The sequence below is a fragment of the Oncorhynchus mykiss genome, chromosome 18, assembly GCF_057628025.1.
Source record: "Oncorhynchus mykiss isolate SJ-2025 chromosome 18, ASM5762802v1, whole genome shotgun sequence".
Taxonomy (NCBI): Eukaryota; Metazoa; Chordata; class Actinopteri; order Salmoniformes; family Salmonidae; genus Oncorhynchus; species Oncorhynchus mykiss.
The window spans coordinates 68,067,039-68,091,391 of NC_143039.1; the positions used below are offsets into that span (position 1 = coordinate 68,067,039).

Here is a 24,353-nt window from a genome sequence, read left to right on the forward strand (position 1 = left end):
GCCAATGTAAACTGAGATTTTTGGATATAAATATGAACTTTATCGAACAAAACATACATGCATTGTGTAACATGAAGTCCTATGAGTGCCATCTGATGAAGATCATCAAAGGTTAGTGATTCATTTTATCTTTATTTCTGCTTTTTGTGACTCCTCTCTTTGGCTGGGAAATGTCTGTATGTGTTTTTGTGACTAAGCTCTGACCTAACATAATCATATGGTGTGCTTTCGCTGTAAAGCCTTTTTCAAATCGGACATGATGGGTAGATTAACAATAAGTTAAGCTTTAATTTGGTGTATTGCACTTGTGAATGTAGGAAAGCTAAATATTTAAAAAAAATATTTTTGAATTTCGCGCTCTGCCTTTTCAGCGGATGTTGTCGAGGGGTCCCTTAACGCTTAGAAATGTAGTGGACACCTTCTAAATGTAGTGGACACCTTCTAAATGTAGTGGACACCTAAACACCTAAATGTAGTGGACACCTAAATGTAGTGGACACCGTCTAAATTTGACACTGTTAGACTGACTGGTAACAGACTGTGTGTGTGTGTGTGTGCGCGCGTGTGTGTGTGTGTGTGAGAGAGAGAGCCCCCCTCTCCACCCCAGCCAATCCCCCCAGTCTCATTACAGAGGAGGGCGCTGCACAGTGCCCTGCTGTGATCCCTGTCATGTGGACTAACATGTAGGTTTCTCTGCGTGTTCTGTCTCTGGTATGAAAGATATGAACACAGCCCCTAACAGCTAGCCAACATTAATTATACATACAACCTATTGACTGGGGAAACCTGCAGTGCCCACACAGTCCTACAGCTCACCAGCCAATCAGGACGCTGCTGTGGAGCTGACAGCCAATAAGAGGGCTGCTGTGGATCGATCTGACAACCAATGAGAGGGCTGCTGTGGAGCGAACAGACAATTAGAGGGCAGTCCAATCAGATTTTCTCTTTCTCATTACGTCAGTTTCTCTGTGCCTTTCCCGAGCCGTTATTTTCACTGCAGCTCTGTGCTTTCAGATCATCAGTGGACCAGGGGTGACGTTTCCCCTAGGTACATATCTAGGATAATTTCCCCTCCACCAATTCAATCCTTAACCATTAGTGGGGAAAATGCTAAACTGGTTCAAGATCAGAGTCTAGGGTCAACGTCACCCTACTCTGATAACGAACTGTCGGGGAGAGGGGGATGCTAAGGAATGGATTCAGGTCCCATACATGTAATGACAGATCATTAATTTTCTGTATAGCATTTGGTTGGGAATGATCTATATGGCTGGACACCCATAGGGAGATTGTCATTATCTGTGGCAGGGTCTGTGTCTCAGATGTTTTGGCACGGCCATTTCATAAATCACATTCATTACAGCTCAAAGTCATTCTCTCCTTGCCTCTGAAAATCATCTGCAACTGAGTTAACTAAAATTAGCTCTTTCAAAGATAATACTCTGGAATGTAGTTGGAAGAGTATGAAGTGGCAGGGCCCACTGAGATGGGAGTGGAATGCAAACACTCATGGAAATGCAGTTTATACAGAAGTGTGGAATATTGAACGAAAATTCTATAGAGGATTTGAGAATAAATTATGAATTACTTTTTCCCCTTCTATACATTAAGATGCGGACTGACACTTTCTCTCAAAAGTTTCTTCTGCATGTCATATTAATTCCTTATAAGATCCTGTTTAAAATTAGCTAGTCGAATTTGAATGAATGCCTTTACAGAATGTAAATATTACACAGGTCTTTCTTTATAGCATATTCGGGGGTCTGGGGGTGTCCTCGGATGGGGCCACAGTGTCTCCTGACCCCTCCTGTCTCAGCCTCCAGTATTTATGCTGCAGTAGTTTATGTGTCGGGGGGCTAGGGTCAGTTTGTTATATCTGGAGTACTTCTCCTGTCCTATTCGGTGTCCTGTGTGAATGTAAGTGTGCTCTCTCTAATTCTCTCCTTCTCTCTTTCTTTCACTCTCTCGGAGGACCTGAGCCCTAGGACCATGCCCCAGGACTACCTGACATGATGACTCCTTGCTGTCCCCAGTCCACCTGACCGTGCTGCTGCTCCAGTTTCAACTGTTCTGCCTTATTATTATTATTCGACCATGCTGGTCATTTATGAACATTTGAACATCTTGGCCATGTTCTGTTATAATCTCCACCCGGCACAGCCAGAAGAGGACTGGCCACCCCACATAGCCTGGTTCCTCTCTAGGTTTCTTCCTAGGTTTTGGCCTTTCTAGGGAGTTTTTCCTAGCCACCGTGCTTCTACACCTGCATTGCTTGGTGTTTGGGGTTTTAGGCTGGGTTTCTGTACAGCACTTTGAGATATCAGCTGATGTACGAAGGGCTATATAAATCAATTTGATTTGATATTGCAAACCTAACACTGGAACAACAGTTGCCCAAACCTTTAACGTTTACCAGCCAAATAAAACAAAAAATCAGTCTACCCGGCAGAGCAAATCAAGTGCACCTAAAGGTCTACCGCTGGCCAATCAGATAACTCAGATCAACGTGTATGCACAGATCTAGTGTCATAGACTGTAAAAAGTTTCCTCGATGCACAGCAAAGTTGATGTGAGATTTCAAAGCTTTTCGAACCATGACCAGAGAGAGACAAAACAAATCCAACAAAGAGCTGCTGTTTTTATGAGTAAGTTAATGTTCAACAGTTTTATTAGCCATAAAATGTGTGTTTCCATAAGCTTGCATTGTTATTATTTGCAGCTTGTCTTTTTTATTATCAAGGAATATTTCACTTTCTCTGGTCATAGAAATTTCACCATCAGCTGGAAGACTGTCCCCTTATCTCAGCAGAGGGAGATAGGAGGCTTCACTGCTGCCCCCTCCACTCAGACTGACCATCAGCTGATAAGACCCTTATCTCTGAGAAGAACAACATTTTCAGGGCAATTCAAGCGTAGCCAATATGCATTGATAATACATTGAGCCTAGAGCCTACTGCACAAACCACACTGCTACAGAACTGTTTTTAATTGGTTAATGTTGCATAGGTATAAGTCACGTTTACAAAAAAAAATTTGAGTGGTAGATCTCAGCTTGCATTTTGACTCAGAAAGGAATATTGACTCAGAAAGGAATACTGACTCAAAGCAATATTGACTCAAAGGAATATTGACTCAAAGGAATATTGACTCAAAGGAATATTGACTCAAAGGAATATTGACTCAAAGGAATATTGACTCAGAAAGGAATATTGACTCAGAAAGGAATATTGACTCAGAAAGGAATATTGACTCAGAAAGGAAAATTGACTCAGAAAAGGTTGTGGACCACTGCTGCAGCCTAATAAGACCTTAATAGGGTACTGACTCTGAATACCATTTGTAGGCAAATCAGATTATAATGCAGATTTTCAATCATGAGGGGAACCGAATGCATGTGTCCGACGCAGCATATGTCAATAGCTGAATTTAGTTTTTTTTTATGAAAAAGGGGGTGAAATAAAGGATGGATGAAGGTCTATTAAATGTGTGTTAACGAAAGTGTTTCCTTTCTTCCACAGTCATATTGTCTCTCGTTCCCTTTGCTTCCTTTCTTCCACAGTCATATTGTCTCTCGTTCCCTTTGTTTCCTTTCTTCCACAGTCATATTGTCTCTCGTTCCCTTTGTTTCCTTTCTTCCACAGTCATATTGTCTCTCGTTCCCTTTGTTTCCTTTCTTCCACAGTCAGATTGTCTCTCGTTCCCTTTGTTTCCTTTCTTCCACAGTCATATTGTCTCTCGTTCCCTTTGTTTCCTTTCTTCCACAGTCATATTGTCTCTCGTTCCCTTTGTTTCCTTTCTTCCACAGTCATATTGTCTCTCGTTCCCTTTGTTTCCTTTCTTCCACAGTCATATTGTCTCTCGTTCCCTTTGCTTCCTTTCTTCCACAGTCATATTGTCTCTCGTTCCCTTTGTTTCCTTTCTTCCACAGTCATATTGTCTCTCGTTCCCTTTGCTTCCTTTCTTCCACAGTCATATTGTCTCTCGTTCCCTTTGTTTCCTTTCTTCCACAGTCATATTGTCTCTCGTTCCCTTTGTTTCCTTTCTTCCACAGTCATATTGTCTCTCGTTCCCTTTGTTTCCTTTCTTCCACAGTCATATTGTCTCTCGTTCCCTTTTCCTTTCTTCCACAGTCATATTGTCTCTCGTTCCCTTTGCTTCCTTTCTTCCGCAGTCATATTGTCTCTCGTTCCCTTTGTTTCCTTTCTTCCACAGTCATATTGTCTCTCGTTCCCTTTGTTTCCTTTCTTCCATAGTCATATTGTCTCTCGTTCCCTTTGTTTCCTTTCTTACACAGTCATATTGTCTCTCGTTCCCTTTTCCTTTCTTCCACAGTCATATTGTCTCTCGTTCCCTTTGTTTCCATTCTTCCACAGTCATATTGTCTCTTGTTCCCTTTGTTTCTTTTCTTCCACAGTCATATTGTCTCTCGTTCCCTTTGTTTCCTTTCTTCCACAGTCATATTGTCTCTCGTTCCCTTTGTTTCCTTTCTTCCACAGTCATATGGTCTCTCGTTCCCTTTTCCTTTCTTCCACAGTCATATTGTCTCTCTTTCCCTTTGTTTCCTTTCTTCCACAGTCATATTGTCTCTCGTTCCCTTTGTTTCCTTTCTTCCACAGTCATATGGTCTCTCGTTCCCTTTTCCTTTCTTCCACAGTCATATTGTCTCTCGTTCCCTTTGCTTCCTTTCTTCCACAGTCATATTGTCTCTCGTTCCCTTTGTTTCCTTTCTTCCACAGTCATATTGTCTCTCGTTCCCTTTGTTTCCTTTCTTCCACAGTCATATTGTCTCTCGTTCCCTTTGTTTCCTTTCTTCCACAGTCATATTGTCTCTCGTTCCCTTTGCTTCCTTTCTTCCACAGTCATATTGTCTCTCGTTCCCTTTGTTTCCTTTCTTCCACAGTCATATTGTCTCTCGTTCCCTTTGTTTCCTTTCTTCCACAGTCAGATTGTCTCTCGTTCCCTTTGTTTCCTTTCTTCCACAGTCATATTGTCTCTCGTTCCCTTTGTTTCCTTTCTTCCACAGTCATATTGTCTCTCGTTCCCTTTGTTTCCTTTCTTCCACAGTCATATTGTCTCTCGTTCCCTTTGTTTCCTTTCTTCCACAGTCATATTGTCTCTCGTTCCCTTTGCTTCCTTTCTTCCACAGTCATATTGTCTCTCGTTCCCTTTGCTTCCTTTCTTCCACAGTCATATTGTCTCTCGTTCCCTTTGCTTCCTTTCTTCCACAGTCATATTGTCTCTCGTTCCCTTTTCCTTTCTTCCACAGTCATATTGTCTCTCGTTCCCTTTGCTTCCTTTCTTCCACAGTCATATTGTCTCTCGTTCCCTTTGTTTCCTTTCTTCCACAGTCATATTGTCTCTCGTTCCCTTTTCCTTTCTTCCACAGTCATATTGTCTCTCGTTCCCTTTGTTTCCATTATTCCACAGTCATTGTCTCTCGTTCCCTTTGTTTCCTTTCTTCCACAGTCATATGGTCTCTCGTTCCCTTTTCCTTTCTTCCACAGTCATATTGTCTCTCGTTCCCTTTGTTTCCTTTCTTCCACAGTCATATTGTCTCTCGTTCCCTTTGCTTCCTTTCTTCCACAGTCATATTGTCTTTCGTTCCCTTTGTTTCCTTTCTTCCACAGTCATATTGTCTCTCGTTCCCTTTGTTTCCTTTCTTCCACAGTCATATTGTCTCTCGTTCCCTTTGTTTCCTTTCTTCCACAGTCATATTGTCTCTCGTTCCCTTTGTTTCCTTTCTTCCACAGTCATATTGTCTCTCGTTCCCTTTTCCTTTCTTCCACAGTCATATTGTCTCTCGTTCCCTTTGTTTCCTTTCTTCCATAGTCATATTGTCTCTCGTTCCCTTTGTTTTGGTCTTTATTTGGACTGGTTAAAGAATAGGGCATCATGAGAAGATTTATGTCATGAATATTAGCAGCTATTTTATTTCTTCAATCTCACAGGCGTCATGTTTTAGTCCTCTTTTTAACGACGGATTGGTTACATCTACCTAATGAATATCACTGATTTCTTCCTTTCTCAGGCAGTAAAATCACTGATTCCTTCCTTTCTCAGGCAGTAAAATCACTGATTCCTTCCTTTCTCAGGCAGTAAAATCACTGATTCCTTCCTTTCTCAGGCAGTAATAACACACACACACACAATTGACTCACAGGATGGGGCGTGACTGGAAGTCTTCTTGGTTCATCCTCTCAGACTGGCGTATCTTCAGGATCTCAGTGTAACTCAGGTTCTGCAGGCGACTCTTCAACTGGTCCAGGGAATTAGGCTTCTGTGTCAGTGCTCGCATGATCTGCTCTCTTACCACCTGCATCACCTGGGAGGAGAAGAAAGAGGGGGATTTAGACAAGTGGAGAGGTGGTAAGAACTTCGATGTCTGGATAGGTAGAGAAGGAAATCTAGGCTACACATTTGGGTCCGGTTTCCCAAACAGATTAATCTTAGACCTGGTCCAAAAGCATTCTCAATGGAGGTTCTTCTTTCTAGGACTAGGATGAATCTGTGTCTAGGAAACAGTCTCATGATGTGATATAAATACGCTGTTGTGCAAAGGCACATTAAATGGAGGAAAACAATTATTTACTCGCACACATACAGTTATATGAATACATATCACTTTCACATCACTGTTCGGAGCTTTCGGGGCAAACATCCCATCTCCTCAAAAAGTTTGCTCTTGAGGACGTTTGCAGAGCTCCTGAGGGAGAGAGAGCCAAGGAACCTCTGGGAAACAGTCATTTAAACAGAGCACAAAACACTAGAAAATGGTATTTACTTTATTGAACCAGGCAAGTGAATGACGGTCTACCCCGACCAAACCCGGACGACGCTGGGCCAATTATGTGCCGTTCTATGGGACTCCCAATCACGGCCGGATGTGATACAGCCTGGATTCGAACCAGGGACTGTAGTGACGTCTCTTGCACAAAGATGCAGTGACTTAGACCCCTGCGCCACTCGGGAGGTCAGAAAACATTTTTCTTGCTGTTACAGTAAAGAGCCCTGGGGACTAATGGTGCGGATGGCAACTATAAACCCGGGTAGTTTGACTCCTGGATGCTGATTTGCTGAAAGCCGTGGGATATCAGATAAAGTACCAGAGGTATGATGCAAAATTACTTGTTTACTGTTCTAATTATGTTGTCAACAAGTTTTGAATAGCAATAAGGCATCTTGGGGTTTGTGGTATATGGATAATTTACCACGGCTAAGGGCTGTATCCAGGCACTCTGCATTGCATAAGAACACCCCTTAGCTGTGATATATTTGCCATATACCACACCCCCTCGGGCCTTACTGCTTAAATAACCCACACACAGAAGCGTGTGCACCACTCACACAAACGGGCACACAAGGGCGTCGGATGGAGTCACTAATGGTGAATAACTCCATTGACAGTTTATGGGGTCAGAGGAGCACATAATGTGTGCTGGTAAGGGGATGGAGAGCCACTTCCCAGTAGATAAATCATAGAAGGTTTTATCAGTGCACATTTTGTAATATAGTCCAGTGAATCTTCCCTCAGGGGGAAAGGGCAGGATGAAGGGGGCTAATTTTATACTGCCTAGCCTCCTGTAATACTCTGCATGCATCAGTGGAGAACATTCACTCAACGCATCCCTAACACTTGCTTATCCATTCGTATTGTTAGACTGTGGGAGAGAATCACGAGGCATGCCACTACATCAGAGATAGAAAGTCAGAGGGCACAGGATACTGTTGTATCCTTCACTCCTGGCTATAGCCACATTCTGCTGAATGGCTTCCTATCAGAACCACTAGATGACCTCCTGTCCTGCATATTATAATTACAGTATATAACTACAGTAGACTACTCTCCAGTATGTTTCATATTATATATAAATACAGTATATAACTACAGTACACTACTCTCCAGTATGTTTCATATGATATATAAATACAGTAGACTACTCTCCAGTATGTTTCATATTTATATATAATTACAGTACATAACTGCAGTAGACTACTCTCCAGTATGTTTCATATTATATATAAATACAGTAGACTGCTCTCCAGTATGTTTCATATTTATATATAATTACAGTACATAACTGCAGTAGACTACTCTCCAGTATGTTTCATATTATATATAAATACAGTAGACTGCTCTCCAGTATGTTTCATATTTATATATAACTACAGTACATAACTACAGTAGACTACTGTATGTTTCATATGATATATTACTACAGTAAATAACTACAGTATCTTTCATTCACAGTACAGCACAGAATGTCATCATTAAGGAAAGGAGATACGGAAAGGAAGCTAGCCTGTGTATCTATTCACCAGTAAGATTATCTCAGCCTTTTGTTATGAAGTTGCACCCTCATGCGGTTGTGATTCTAGAACAAACTATAATCACACCCTCGTGCTGTTGTGATTCTAGAACAAACTATAATCACACCCTCGTGCTGTTGTAATTCTAGAACAAACTATAATCACACCCTCGTGCTGTTGTGATTCTAGAACAAACTATAATCACACCCTCGTGCTGTTGTGATTCTAGAACAAACTATAATCACACCCTCGTGCTGTTGTGATTCTAGAACAAACAATAATCACACCCTCGTGCTGTTGTGATTCTAGAACAAACAATAGTCACATCCTCTGTAACCCGTGTGGTGATTTATGACATTAGACACATACTGTAATTGTATCATTGTACTGTGATGGAAGGGACTGTCTGTTTCGATGGGTGGCGTGGGTTCCATCCTTAGTGAATGAAGAGAGTGTTGTAGGTATTTAGATGTAACCCCTCTTCCTAACAGGCTGAGGGTTCAATATGTCGGGAATCATCAATGAAGTGCAAACAAGTAATGAAGAATGATCCACACAGGAAGGGGAGGGAGAGATACATATACAGTGGCAAGAAAAATATGTGAACCCTTCAGAATTACCCATATTTCTGATAAAATTGGTCATCAAATTTGATCAGATCATCATCAAGATCACAACAATAGACAGACATAGTGTTCTTAAACTAATAACACACAAATTATTGTATTTTTCTTGTTTATATTGAATACATAATTTAAACATTCACAGTGTAGGTTGGAAAAAGTATGTGAACCCCTTGACTAATGACTTCTCCAAAAGGCCCTTCTTTGGACACTGTGTTAACTAACCTCCAGACGAGCTTCAATGCCTTACAACTCTCCTTCCATGGCCTCCAGCTGCTCTTAAATGCAAGCAAAACTAAATGCATACTCTTCTACCGATCGCTGCCCGCACCTGCCCGCCTGTCTAGCATCACTACTCTGGACGGTTCTGACTTAGAATATGTGGACATTTCGCCACATATTTCGCCACAACGGCCTATTTGTTGCCTTACCTCCCTAATCGTACTTCATTTACACACACTGTATATAGACTTTTCTATTGTGTTATTGACTGTACGTTTGTTTTTTCCATGTGTAACTGTGTTGTTTTTTGTGTTGCACTGCTTTGCTTTATCTTGGCCAGGTCACAGTTGTAAATGTGAACTTGTTCTCAACTGGCCTACCTGGTTAAATAAAGGTGTTCTCAACTAGCCTACCTGGTTAAATAAAGGTGTTCTCAACTAGCCTACCTGGTTAAATAAAGGTGTTCTCAACTAGCCTACCTGGTTAAATAAAGGTGTTCTCAACTGGCCTACCTGGTTAAATAAAGGTTAAATAAAAAAAAAAAAATTAAATTGGAGATGTTGGTTAGAGCTGCCTTGCCCTATAAAAAACACTCACAAAATGTTAGTTGCTATTCACAAGAAGCATTGCCTGATATGAGCCATGCGTCAAACAAAATAGATCTCAGAACACCTAAGATTAAGAATTGTTGACTTGCATAAAGCTGGAAAGGGTTACAAAAGTATCTCTAAAAGCCTTGATGTTCATCAGTCCGCGGTAAAACAAATTGTCTATAAATGGAGAAAGTTCAGCACTGTTGCTACTCTCCCTAGGAGTGACCGTCCTGCAAAGATGACTGCAAGAGTACAGCACATAATGCTCAATGAGGTTAAGATGAATCCTAGAGACAGCTAAAAACTTACAGAAATCTCTGGAACATGCTAACATCTCTGTTGACAAGTCTACGATACGTAAAACACTAAACAAGAATGGTGTTCATGGGAGTACACCACGGAAGAAGCCACTGCTATCCCCCAAAAATATTGCAGCACGTCTGAAGTTTGCAAAAGTGCACCTGGATGTTCCACAGCGCTACTGGTAAAATATTTTTGGGACAGAAACTACAGTTGAGTTGTTTGGAAGGAATACACAACACTATGTGTGGAGAAAAAGAGGCACAGCACACCAACATTAAAACCTCATCCCAACTGTAAATATATCACTAGCCACTTTAAACAATGCTACCTAATATAATGTTTACATACCCTACATTATTCATCTCATATGTATACGTATATACTGTACTCTATATAATCTACTGCATCTTTATGTAACACATGTATCACTAGCCACTTTAACTATGCCACTTGTTTACATACTCATCTCATATGTATATAATGCACTCAATACCATCTACTGTATCTTGCCTATGCCGCTCTGTACCATCACTCATTCATATATATTTATGTACATATTCTTTATCCCCTTACACTTGTGTGTATAAGACAGTAGTTTTGGAATTGTTAGTTAGATTACTTGTTGGTTATTACTGCATTGTCGGAACTAGAAGCACAAGCATTTCGCTACACTCGCATTAACATCTGCTAACCATGTGTATGTGACAAATAACATTTGATTTGATTTGGTGGAGGGGGCATCATGTTTTGGGGCTACTTTGCTGCATCAGAGCCTGGACAGCTTGCTATTATTGATGGAAAAATGAATTCTCAAGTTTATCGAGACATTTTGCAGGATAATGTTAGGCTATCTGTTCACCAATTGAAGCTCAACAGAAGTTGGTTGATGCAACAGGACAAAGACTCAAAACATAGAAGTAAATCAACAACAGAATGGCTTCAACAGAAGAAAATACACCTTCTGCAGTGGCCCAGTCAGAGTCCTGACCTCAACCCGATTGAGATGCTGTGGCATGACCTCAAGAGAGCAGTTCACACCAGACATCCCAAGAATATTGCTGAACTGAAACAGTTTTGTAAAGAGGAATGGTCCAAAATTCCCGCTGACCCTTGTGCAGATCTGATCCGCAACGACAGAAATGTTTGGTTGAGGTTATTGCTGCCAAAGGAGGGTCAACCAGTTATGGGTTCACATACTTTCCCCACCCTGCACTGTGAATGTTTACACGATGTGTTCAATAAAGACATGAAAACCTATAATTGTTTGTGTGTTATTAGTTTAAGCAGACTGTGTTTGTCTATTGTTGTGACCTAGATGAAGATCAGATCAAATTTTATGACCAATTTATGCAGAAATCCAGGTATTTCCAAAGGGTTCACATACATTTTCTTGCCACTATATATTTTTTACTTGTGTGAGTGTAATGTCTACTGTTAATTTATGACTGCTTATTTCACTTTTATTTATTATCTATTTCACTTGCTTTGGCAATGTAAACATATGTTTCACATGCCAATAAAGCCCTTTGAATTGAATTGAAATTGACAGAGACAAAGGAGGGAGAGAGAGAGAGAGAGAGAGGAAGAGTATACACGTCTCTCCCTCTGTGTGTGTGTGTGTGTGTGTGTGTGTGTTGTTGTTGTTGTCTGTGGATAGAGGCGATTATAGTGCAGGATTCTGATCCGAAAAGCTTAGTGAAATCTTCCCAAAGAAAGACTGATCCATCGCCAGGGGTAAGAAATAAAAAATGGATAGAGGGAAGACAAGACATCACGAAAGGAATACAAATATGAAACAAGACGAGACAACACAGCACCCAAAAACCTTCAGACTAAGGCTTCAAGGTTGTTGTTTTTTTGGGAGGGGGGTGGGGGGTAATCCTCTCAATAAAAAAAAAGAAATCGGCATTAGCTCACAGAGAAACAAGTGGAAATGGCCCTACTTCAAATCCACTATTTGGGCATCCATGCATACTGTTAGTGAGTGCCACAAAGAGGAATTAAAGGAATTATCCCATTTATAATTCCAGATTCGATAAGCCGGTGGCATCACCCCCAGCTGATTACACTCTTTAATCCAGGTTTAACTTCTGGGATGCAAATATGTGCCGCTGTGGTAATCACAGGGCTCCGAGTAAAACTTGGCATAACAATGACTTTGGAAAACAAACAAAAGACAGGGAGGGGGAAAACAGCAAGATAATAACTGCACTGTCATGTCTCCAGATACAGTACGACTGGGTAGTTATCTGGAGCGCTGAACGTTTTGAACCCATCTCTGTTACCTCAGGATTACGTAACCTTTTGTTGTTTAGATGTTTTAAGAGGTACGACCTCCCCTACTCCCTTCTATTTAGTAGACAGCATTCATCAGGCTCATGTTCATTAGGGAAAACATGTTGAAATAGGAACGGTAGTAATGCTGCACTGAACACATCCCTGAACTCTTCCCACCTCAAACTCTCTCTATTAGGCTGTTGGTCTCACCATACATTAGTGTTGTTAATCCTAGTTCTCCTCAGCTGCCAGTAACCCCCAAAAAGCAGAGGTGAGAATTAGCCTGTCACTAATCATGGCCCTTTCCTCTCTCCACTCTCACTTAACACCCCACCCACCAGACAGTCAACAGGGGGAGAAAGATAGCCAACAGGGATAGATGTTCGACACATACAACAACACAGAGTTACACATGGAATGAACAAAACATACAGTAGAAAAAAAAGAAAAAGTCTATATACAGTGAGTGCAAATAAGGTCAAATAAGGGAGTTAAAGGCAATAAATAGGCCATGGTGGCGAAGTAATTACAATATGGCATTTAAACACTGGAATGGTAGATGTGAAGAAGATGGATGTGCAAGTAGAGATACTGTGGTGCAAAAGGAGCTAAATAAATAAATACAGTATTGGAATGAGTTCGATAGATGGGCTGTATACAGATGGGCTATGAACAGGTGCAGTGATCTGTGAGCTGCTCTGACAGCTGGTTCTTAAAGCTATTGAGGGAGATGGGAATCTCCAGGTTCAGTGATTTTTGCAGTTCGTTCCAGTCAGTGGCAGCAGAGAACTGGAAGGAAAGGCGACCAAAGGAGGAATTGGCTTTGGGGGTGACCAGTGAGATATACCTGCTGGAGCGCGTGCTACGAGTGGGTGCTGCTATGGTGACCAGCGAGCTGAGATAGGGCGGGGCTTTACCTAGCAGAGACTTGTAGATAACCTGTAGCCAGTGGGCTTGGCGACGAGTATGAAGCGAGGGCCAGCCAACGAGAGCGTACAGGTCGCAGTGGTGGGTAGTATATGGGGCTTTGGTGACAAAACGGATGGCACTGTGATTGGCTACATCCAGTTTGCTGAGTAGAGTGTTGGAGGCTATTTTATAGATGACATCGCTGACGTCAAGGATCGGTAGGATGGTCAGTTTTACGAGGGTATGTTTGGCAGCATGAGTGAAGGAAGCTTTGTTGTGAAATAGGAAGCCAATTCTAGATTACATTTTTGATGGGAGATGCTTAATGTGAGTCTGGAAGGAGAGTTTACAGTCTAGCCAGACACCTAGCTATTTGTAGTTGTCCACGTATTCTAAGTCAGAGCCGTCCAGAGTAGTGATGCTGGATGGGCGGGCAGGTGCGGGCAATGATCGGTTGAATCTCACAGTTCTCCATCAAAAATTATTTCACACACTCGCATAAACACACACACACACACACACACCTGCCAGTCTCTGAGTCTGCATACAGGCTATTAATTAAGTCTCTATTTATTCTCCAATTGTAATTACAAGTGATCTGTCATTCTGTCACATCAGTGGATTAACCATGGCCATTTGGTGTGGCCCAGGACAGGAGTGACAGGGGTGACATTGATGAACTTTGACAAGGACAGTATGTGTGTGTGTGTGGGGGGGGGGTACATTTTGTTAGTCCCCCGACGTCAAATGCTATTTCTAGGGGGTTTAGGATTAAGATTAGAATTAGTGTTAGAATTATGTTAAGGGTTAGGGTTTGGAACTAGGGTTAGTTTTAGGGTTAGAGTTAGGAGCTAGGGTTTGGTTTAGGTTTTTGGGTTAAGGTTAAGGTTATGATTAGGAGTACGGATTAGGGAAAATAGTATTTTGAATAGGACTGAATTGTGTGTCCCCACAAGGTTAGCTGTATAACACTGTTTGTGTGTGTTAAAAGTCAAGCAGGGGCTTTGCCATAATAATACAGGAACAACTTCAATCCCTACAGGAAAGGCAATGAGTGACTCATTTAACCAAATTGTTAGTACTTACTGGTTTCAATTCAAAATGACATCAGTTGTTGAGAACTAGGTCATTTATCTTCTTTCAGATATCTGTGGTTTGTGACTCATTCACCCTCCCAAACGGACCCATCCCATAAGGCTCTGGTCAAAACTAGTCCTCTATTTAGGGAATAGGGTGCCATTAGAGAGGCAGCCCCAGTCCCATGGGACGGTCATTAATATTCAGTATTTAATGACACGTCTTGAGCAGGAAAACAATTCTGTTCTGTCCATGCGCCTCCACTCACACTAATTAACAGCTTGAATATTCATCCTATTTAATAGGAACACATGGTCCCTTCACAACATGGCGCTCATTATGAATAATTTATTAGACTCCGCTCAAAGACCAACCAGTCAGGCAGCGTTGCTCACAAAGCACCTTGACAGAGGTGAGCCTGACAGACTTCGGGGTCCTGTTCATTAAGCACCATATCGAAGAAAACAGACTGAAACAGGGAGGGACTACCTGGACTTGTCCAATAGGAAAGGCTCAGTTATGTCTTTGGTTACAAAACATTTTTTTTAAGTATCTGCCCTAATGAACATGACCCAGTTCTGAAGGTACACATTATCATTCCCACTCAGAATTCATCCCCCTATTTCTGAGAGAATTACAACGAGAGAGAGAGAGAGGAGAGAGAGAGAGAGAGAGAGAGAGAGAGAGAGAGAGAGAGAGAGAGAGAGAGAGAGAGAGAGAGAGAGAGAGAGAGAGAGAGAGAGAGAGAGAGAGAGAGAGAGAGAGAGAGAGAGAGAGAGAGAGAGATAGAGAGAGAGAGAGAGAGAGAGAGAGAGAGAGAGAGAGTGTGTGTGTGTGTGTGTGTGTGTACCGGGAAAGCTCTGAAAGGCTGATGAATAGAATGAGTTGTGGCAATGGCATATACTTTACATGTTGGAGGTAAGTCACTGCACGATTGCACTTTCAATTATTTTCCCCTACATTATTCCTGATCCAACCTCACTGTTCTAACACAAGATAAAGTACTGGGCCAGTATTCTTAAAGCGTCACAGAGTAGGAGAGCTGATCTAGAATCAGGTACTTCCTGTCTATTTGATCTTATTTATTATCATCTAAAAGGCTAAACTGATCCCAGATCAGCACCCCTACTGTGAGACACTGAAAACAGGCTCCGATGGCATTTCTGGTTCTTTCAGTGTAAAGGCGTGTGAATCCTTCTCAGTGCAGCAGTGTTACAGGCCTGCTCTTTCCCTCTCTCTCCCCTAGAGACCTGTTAGAGAGAGTCTCTCTGCTAGGAGCAAGCATATATGTCAATGCATCCTGGCATCTGTGTGTGTGTCTGTGTGTGTTTCTGTGTGTGTGTGTGGCTCTCCAGAGAGATCATTCCTTACGCTTCAGCGAGGTTCTGTTTATTACTTCTGTATGATGTTGGCATTTTTAATGCATGCAGAGATTGTTTTATAGGGAGGTTGTCCATGCAGAGCTTGTTTTATAGGGAGGGTGTCCATGCAGAGATTGTTTTATAGGGAGGTTGTCCATGCAGAGCTTGTTTTATAGGGAGGGTGTCCATGCAGAGCTTGTTTTATAGGGAGGGTGTCCATGCAGAGATTGTTTTATAGGGAGGTTGTCCATGCAGAGCTTGTTTTATAGGGAGGGTGTCCATGCAGAGCTTGTTTTATAGGGAGGGTGTCCATGCAGAGATTGTTTTATAGGGAGGTTGTCCATGCAGAGCTTGTTTTATAGGGAGGGTGTCCATGCAGAGATTGTTTTATAGGGAGGGTGTCCATGCAGAGATTGTTTTATAAGGAGGGTGTCCATGCAGAGCTTGTTTTATAGGGAGGGTGTCCATGCAGATCTTGTTTTATAGGGAGGGTGTCCATGCAGATCTTGTTTTATAGGGAGGGTGTCCATGCAGAGATTGTTGTATAGGGAGGGTGTTCATGCAGACATTGTTGTATAGGGAGGGTGTCCATGCAGAGAAAACATGTTTAAAGGGAGGGTGTCCATGCAGAGAAAACATGTTTAAAGGGAGGGTGTCCATGCAGAGAAAACATGTTTAAAGGGAGGGTGTCCATGCAGAGAAAACATGTTTAAAGGGAGGGTGTCCATGCAGAGAAAACATGTTTAAAGGTAGGGTGTCCATGCAGAGAAAACATGTTTAAAGGGAGGGTGTCCATGCAGAGAAAACATGTTTAAAGGTAGGGTGTCCATGCAGAGAAAACATGTTTAAAGGTAGGGTGTCCATGCAGAGAAAACATGTTTAAAGGTAGGGTGTCCATGCAGAGAAAACATGTTTAAAGGGAGGGTGTCCATGCAGAGAAAACATGTTTAAAGGGAGGGTGTCCATGCAGAGAAAACATGTTTAAAGGTAGGGTGTCCATGCAGAGAAAACATGTTTAAAGGAAAGGTGTCCATGCAGAGAAACTGTCAAAAAAGGTATTCATCAAGAATCAGCTGATCGTGGCAACAGAACAGAACATGTGCTATAGCGTACTGTTTCACACAGAACAGAACATGTACTATAGCGTACTGTTTCACACAAAGTTTTGTAGGCCGTCATTTAAATAAGAATTTGTTCTTAACTGACTTGCCTAGTTAAATAATAGTTAAATAAAAAATATAAACGCCCCTTTTTCAGGACCCTGTCCTTCAAAGATAATTCATAAAAATCAAAATAACTTCACAGATCTTCATTGTAAAGGGTTTAAACACTGTTTCCCATGCTTGTTCAATGAGCCATAAACAATTAACGAACATGCACCTGTGGAACGGTCGTTAAGACACTAACAGGTTACAGACTGTAGGCAATTAAGTCCACAGTTATGAAAACTTAGGACACTAAAGAGGCCTTTATACTGATTCTGAAAAACACCAAAAGAAAGATGCCCAGGGTCCCTGCTCATCTGTGTGAACGTGCCTTAGGCATGCTGCAAGGAGGCATGAGGACTGCAAATGTGGCCAGGGCAATAAATTACAATGTCCGTACTGCGAGACGCCGAACACAGCACTACAGGAAGACAGGACGGATAGCTGATCATCTTAGCAGTGGCAGACCACGTGTAACAACACCTGCAAAGTATCGGTACATCCGAACACCTGCGGGACAGGAAGGCAACAACAACTGCCCGAGTTACACCAGGAACGCACAATCCCGCCATCAGTGCCCAGACTGTCTGCAATAGGCTGAGAGAGGCTGGACTGAGGGCATGTAGGCCTTTTGTAAGGCAGGTCCTCATCAGACATCACCGGCAACAACGTCGCCTATGAGCACAAACCCACCGTCGCAGGACCAGACAGGACTGGCAAAAAGTGCTCTTCACTGACGAGTCGCGGGGTGATGGTCAGATTTGCGTTTCTCATCGAAGGAATGAGCGTTACACCGAGGTCTGAACTCTGGAGCGGGAGCGGTTTGGAGGTGGAGTGTCTGTCATGGTCTGGGCGGTGTGTCACACTGAGCTTGTTGTCATTGCAGGCAATCTCAAAGCTGTGCGTTACAGCGAAGACATCCTCCTCCCACATGCGGTACCATTCCTGCAGGCTCATCCTGACATGACAATGCCACCAGCCATACTGCTCGTTCTGTGCGGGATTTCCTGCAAGACAGGAATGTCAGTGTTCTGCCATGGCCAGCAAAGAGCCCGGATCTCAATCCCATTGAGCACGTCTGGGACCTGTCGGATCGGAGGGTGAGGGCTCGGGCAATTTCCCCCAGAAATATCTGGGAACTTGCAGGTGCCTTGATGGAAAAGTGGGGTAACATCTCACAGCAAGAACTGGCAAATCTGGTGCAGTCCATGAGGAGGAGATGCACTGCAGCAGTTAATGCAGCTGGTGGCCACACCAGATACTGACTGTCACTTGATTTTGACCCCTCCTTTGTTCAGGTACACAATCTTCCATTTCTGTTAGTCACATGTCTGTGGAACTTGTTCAGTTTATGTCTCATTTGTTGAATCTTGTTATGTTCATACAAATATTTACACATGTTAAGTTTGATGAAAATAAACGCAGTTGACAGTGAGAGGACGTTTCTTTTTACATATGTGCTCTATTTAGGGAACAGGATGCCATTTGGAAGACGCAGTGAACTAAAGAAAAACATCATGGCCTCAGGTCAGGTGACTGTTCAGCATCAAACAGAGAACACACAAACCACATCTCTGACTGATATGACTGGAAAGGAGAAAAAACACACACACACACACACACAAAGCAGTGTCAAACAGTGTACTCATCTTTCACACACACAAATTCACGTCTTCAGGGTGAAGAAAATAACCCTTCACACAGCTTTTAGGACCCTTTGTAACGAAGCATCTGAGCTCATCGGTGTCCTAGTCCGCATCACAAATGACACCTTATTTCAGTGTACTACTGTTGAACAGGGTTCATATGGCTGTGGGCAACAGTAGAGCACTGAGTAGGGAATATGGTGTAATTTGGGATGCAGCCCTATAGTCCTAGGGCAGAGCAGTGTCTGTTGCAGATATCTATTCATGTTAAGGGCAATTACGACGCACACCCTGCCCATGTCTACTCAATCATTCATGAGTCCATGTTGTACATGTACAGCTACTCTCTACTCTCTCCATGTTAGACAACACAGCCTTCTGATTCAATCAATATCAGAATCTTCATCCAATTAAATGTCCTCCTCTATCATTGCTATGTGCCACCAGACATCATATCCAAAACCTACCACAACGTGACATCTAAATGTAAAGCCATCTACATCCCTGTTCAAATAGCTAGCTGCCGATTGCTTGATGTAAATGTCTGTTGATTTCCCCAGCCGTTATTTGTGTGCACTGCGTTGGCCTTCTCAGCATGTGGAGACTGCCTGCTCTAACTGAGATGAGAGATGCCGCCTAGGGCCACGGTATACAGCAATGCCCCCACTCCCCTTCCCTCTTTTGTCTCAATCACTCCATTCTCCCCATATCTGAAAGGAGGGTGGAGGGGATATTTTATTGTCACATACAGTACCAGTCAAAAGTTTGGACACACCTACTCATTCAAGGGTTTTTATTAATTTGTACTAATTTCTACATTGTAGAATAATAGTGAAGACATCAAAACTATGAAATAACATATATGGAATCATGTAGTAACCAAAAAGTGTTAACTTCTTATGGCTGCAGGGGCAGTATTGAGTAGCTTGGATGAAAGGTGCCCAGAGGTGCCCAGAGTAAACTGCCTTCTTCTCAGCCCCAGTTGCTAATATATGCATTGGATAGAAAACACTCTGAAGTTTCTAAAACTGTTTAAATGATGTCTGTGAGCATAACAGAAGGCAAAAACCTGAGAAGAAATCCAAACAGGAAGTGAGAAATCTGAGGTTGGTCGATTTTCAACCCAGCCCCTATTGAATTCACAGTGGGATATGGATTAAGTTGCACTTCCTAGGGATTTCACTAGATGTCAACCGTCTTTAGAAACTTGAATGAGGCTTCTACTGTGTTGTGGAGCTGAATAAGTGCTAAATGATAAATAACAATAAATAATTGGCAGAGAGCCAAGTCCTGGTCACGCACAATTCACATGATAGCGACCTGCGTTCCATGGCTTCTCTACACACAAATGAATTCTCCGGTTGGAACTTTATTGAAGATTTATGATAACAACACCCTAAAGATTGATTCTATACTTAGTTTGACAAGTTTCTTCGACCTGTGATATAACTTTTTGAAGTTTTCGTCCGACGTTCAGATGGACCTGTACGAGCGTTTGGATTTGTATACCTAAGCCCTAACAAAAGTAGCTTCTTGGACATAAATAATGGACATTATTGAACAAATCAAGCATTTATTGTGGAACTAGGATTCCTGGGAGTGCATTCTGATGAAGATCATCAAAGGTAAGGGAATATTTATAATGTGATTTCTGGTTTCTGTTGACTCCAACATGGCAGATAACTTTATTTATTTTCTGAGCGCCGTCTCAGATTATTGCATGGTTTGCTTTTTCCGTAAAGTTTTTTTGAAATCTGACACAGCGATTACATTAAGGAGAGGTATATCTATAATTCCATGTGTATAACTTGTATTTTCATCTACATTTTTGATGAGCATTTCTGTAAAATGATGTGGTTCTCTGCAATATTACCGGATGTTTTTGGAACTAGTGAACGTAACGCGCCAATGTAAACTCAGATATTTTATATAAATATTAACTTTATCAAACAAAACATACATGTATTGTATAACATGAAGTCCTATGAGTGTCATCTGATGAATATCATCAAAGGTTAGTGATTCATTTTATCTCCATTTTTTCTTTTTGTGACTCCTCTCTTTGGCTGGAAAAATGGCTGGGTTTTTCTGTGAGTTGGTGGACACCTAACATAATCGTTTGTGGTGCTTTCACTGTAAAGCCTATTTGAAATTGGACACTGTGGTGGGATTAACAACAAGATTACCTTTAAAACGGTATAAGATACATGTATGTTTGAGGAATGTTAATTATGAGATTTCTGTTGTCTTGAAATTGGCGCCCTGCACTTTCACTGGCTGATGTCATATCATCCCGTTAACGGGATTGCAGCCCTAAGAAGTTTTAAACAAGTAAAAATGTATTTTAAGATTTGAGATTCTTCAAATTAGCCACCCTTTGCCTTGATGACAGTTTTGCACAAGCTTTGGCATTCTCTCAGCCAGCTTCATAAGGTACAGTAGTCACCTGGAATGCATTTTAATTAAAAGGTGTGCCTTGTTAAAAGATATGTTGTGGAATTTCTTTCCTTCATAATGCGTTTGAGCCAACCAGTTGTGTTGTGACAAGGTAGGAGTGGTGTACAGAAGATAGCCTTATTAGGCAAAATATCAATGCCATTTTATGCAAGAACAGCTCAAAAAAGCAAAGAGAAATGACAGTCCATTATTACTTTAAGACATGAAGGTCAGTCAATGCGTAAAGGTTCAAGAACTGAACGTTTCTTCAAGTGCAGTCGCAAAAACCATCAAGCGCTATTATGAAACTGGCACTCATGAGGACTGCCACAGGAAAGGAAGACCCAGAGTTACCTCTGCTGCAGAGGATAAGTTCATTAGAGCTACCAGCCTCAGAAATTGCAGCCCACATAAATGCTTCACAGAGTCCATGTAACAGACACATCAACTGTTCAGAGGAGACTGCGTGAATTTTTACAATATTTTGTTAATTTTACAAGGCAAGTAAGTTAAGAACAAATTCTTATTTTCAATGACGGCCTAGGAACAGTGGGTTAACTGCCTGTTCAGGGGCAGATTGACAGATTTGTACCTTGTCAGCTTGGGGATTTGAACTTGCAAACTTTCGGTTACTAGTCCAACGCTCTTAACCACTAGGCTCCCCTGCCTTCATGGTCAAATTGCTACAAACAAAGAAACCACTACTAAAAGGACATCACTAAGAAGAAGATACTTGCATTGGAAAAGAAACAAAATAAATGACCATTAGACCAGTGGAAATCTGTTTGGTTCTAATGGCCGTGCCTTTGGGAGAAGCAGAGTAGGTGAACGGATGATCTCCACCTGTGTGGTTCCCACCGTGAAGCACAGAGGAGGAGGTGTGATGGTGTGTGGGTGCTTTGCTGGTGACGCTGTCTGCGATTCATTTAGAATTCAAGGCACACTTAGCCAGCATGGCTACCAAGCATTCTGCAGCGATACGCCATCCCATCTCGTTTGCGCTTAGTGGGACTATCATTTGATTTTTAACAGGACAATGACCCAACACACCTCCAGGCGGTGTAAGGGCTATTTGACCAAGAAGGAGAGTGATGGAGTGCTGCATCAGATGACCTGGCCTCCACAATCACCCAACCTCAACCCAATTGAGATGGTTTGAGATGAGTTGGACCGCAGAGTGAAGGAAAAGCCGGCAACAAGTGCTCAGCATATGTGGGAACTCCTTCAACACTGTTGGAAAAGCATTCCAGGGGAAGCTGGCTGAGAGAATGCCAAGAGTGTGCAAAGCTGTCAAAGGGTGGCTACTTTGAAGAATCTCATTTGTTTTATACTTTTTTGTTAACTCCATGATTCCATGTATTATTTCATAGTTTTGATGTCTTCACTGTTTTACTATTTTCTACATTGTAGAAAAATAAAGAAAAACCCTGAAAAACCCTGAGTAGGTGTAACAAAACATTTGACTGGTAGTGTATATACAGTGGGGAGAACAAGTATTTGATACACTGCCAATTTTGCAGGTTTTCCTACCTACACAGCATGTAATTTTTCTATAATTTTTATCATAGGTACACTTCAACTATAAGAAAAATCCAGAAAATCACATTGTATGATTTTTAAGTAATTAATTTGCATTTTATTGCATGACATAAGTATTTGATCATCTACCAACCATTAAGAATTCCGGCTCTCACAGACCTGTTAGTTTTTCTTTAAGTAGACCTCCTGTTCTCCACTCATTACCTGTATTAACTGCACCTGTTTGAACTTGTTATCTGTATAAAAGACACCTGCCACACACTCAATCAAACAGACTCCAACCGCTCCACAATGGCCAAGACCAGAGAGCTGTGTAAGGACATCAGGGATAAAATTGTAGACCTGCACAAGGCTGGGATGGGCTACAGGACAATAGGCAAGCAGCTTGGTGAGAAGGCAACAACTGTTGGCGCAATTAGTAGAAAATGGAAGAGGTTCAAGATGACGGTCAATCACCCTCGGTCTGGGGCTCCATGCAAGATCTCACCTCGTGGGTCATTAATGATCATGAGGAAGGTGAGGGATCAGCCCAGAACTACATGGCAGGACCTGGTCGATGACCTGAAGAGAGCTGGGACCACAGTCTCAAAGAAAACCATTAGTAACACACTACGCCGTCATGGATTAAAATCCTGCAGCGCACGCAAGGACCCCCTGCTCAAGCCAGCACATGTCCAGGCCCGTCTGAAGTTTGCCAATGACCATCTGGATGATCCAGAGGAGGAATGGGAGAAGGTCATGTGGTCTGATGAGACAAAAATAGAGCTTTTTGTTCTAAACTCCACTCGCTCCGTGTTTGGAGGAAGAAGAAGGATGAGTACAACCCCAAGAACACAAATCCCAGACGTGAAGCATGGAGGTGGAAACATAATTCTTTGGGGATGATTTTCTGAAAAGTGGACAGGACGACTGCACCGTATTGAGGGGAGAATGGATGGGAGATCTTGACCAACAACCTCCTTCCCTCAGTAAGAGCATTGAAGATGGGTCGTGGCTGGGTTGTGGCTGGGTCTTTCAGCATGACAACGACCAGAAACACACAGCTAGGGCAACTAAGGAGTGGCTCCGTAAGAAGCATCTCAAGGTCCTGGAGTGGCCTAGCCAGTCTCCAGACCTGAACCCAATATAAAATCTTTGGAGGGAGCTGAAAGTCCGTATTGCCCAGCGACAGCCCCGAAACCTGAAGGATCTGGAGAAGGTCTGTATGGAAGAGTGGGCCAAAATCCCTGCTGCAGTGTGTGCAAACCTGGTCATGAACTACAAGAAATGTATGATCTCTGTAATTGTACACAAAGGTTTCTGTACCAAATATTAAGTTCTGCTTTTCTGATGTATCAAATACTTATGTCATGCAATAAAATGCAAATTAATTACTTAAAAAACATACAATGTGATTTTCTGGATTTTTGCTTTGTAAGTAGGAAAACCTGCAAAATCGGCAGTGTATCAAATACTTGTTCAACCCACTGTACATACACACCGGATAGGGAAACCTTGTCAGGGTGGAAGGAGGCAAGGCAAACAGGCAGATGCGATAAAAATAGCTTGTCTGACATCACAAAAGGGCAGGAACAAGGAGAGGTTCAGAGAGAGGGGGTGTAAAGGGGTGGATAAAAAGAGAAAGGGTGAGAGAAAGAGGGTATAGATATATGAAGGTAGAGAGAAGTAGAGGAAGTAGAGGTAGAGAGAGGTAGAGTGGTAGAGAGAAGTAGAGGAGGTAGAGAGGGGTAGAGAAGGGTAGAGAGAAGTAGGAGGTAGAGAGGGGTAGAGAGTGGTAGAGAGAAGTAGAAGGTAGAGGTAGAGAGGGGTAGAAAGTGGTAGAGAGAAGTAGGAGGTAGAGGTAGAGAGTGGTAGA

At 42.2% G+C, this 24,353-nt stretch overlaps 1 protein-coding gene across 11 annotated transcripts in view; it reads right to left on the reverse strand.

The window, feature by feature from the left end:
* The window catches only part of LOC110496650 (engulfment and cell motility protein 1), a 171,653-nt gene that overhangs the window by 17,735 nt on the left and 129,565 nt on the right, over window positions 1-24,353 (reverse strand). For all 11 annotated transcript variants that reach the window (XM_036953429.2, XM_036953433.2, XM_036953435.2 and 8 more), the window contains one exon: window positions 6,159-6,322. In XM_036953429.2, coding sequence (XP_036809324.1) covers window positions 6,159-6,322 — 164 coding nt within the window. The remainder of the gene's footprint in view (window positions 1-6,158; window positions 6,323-24,353) is intronic.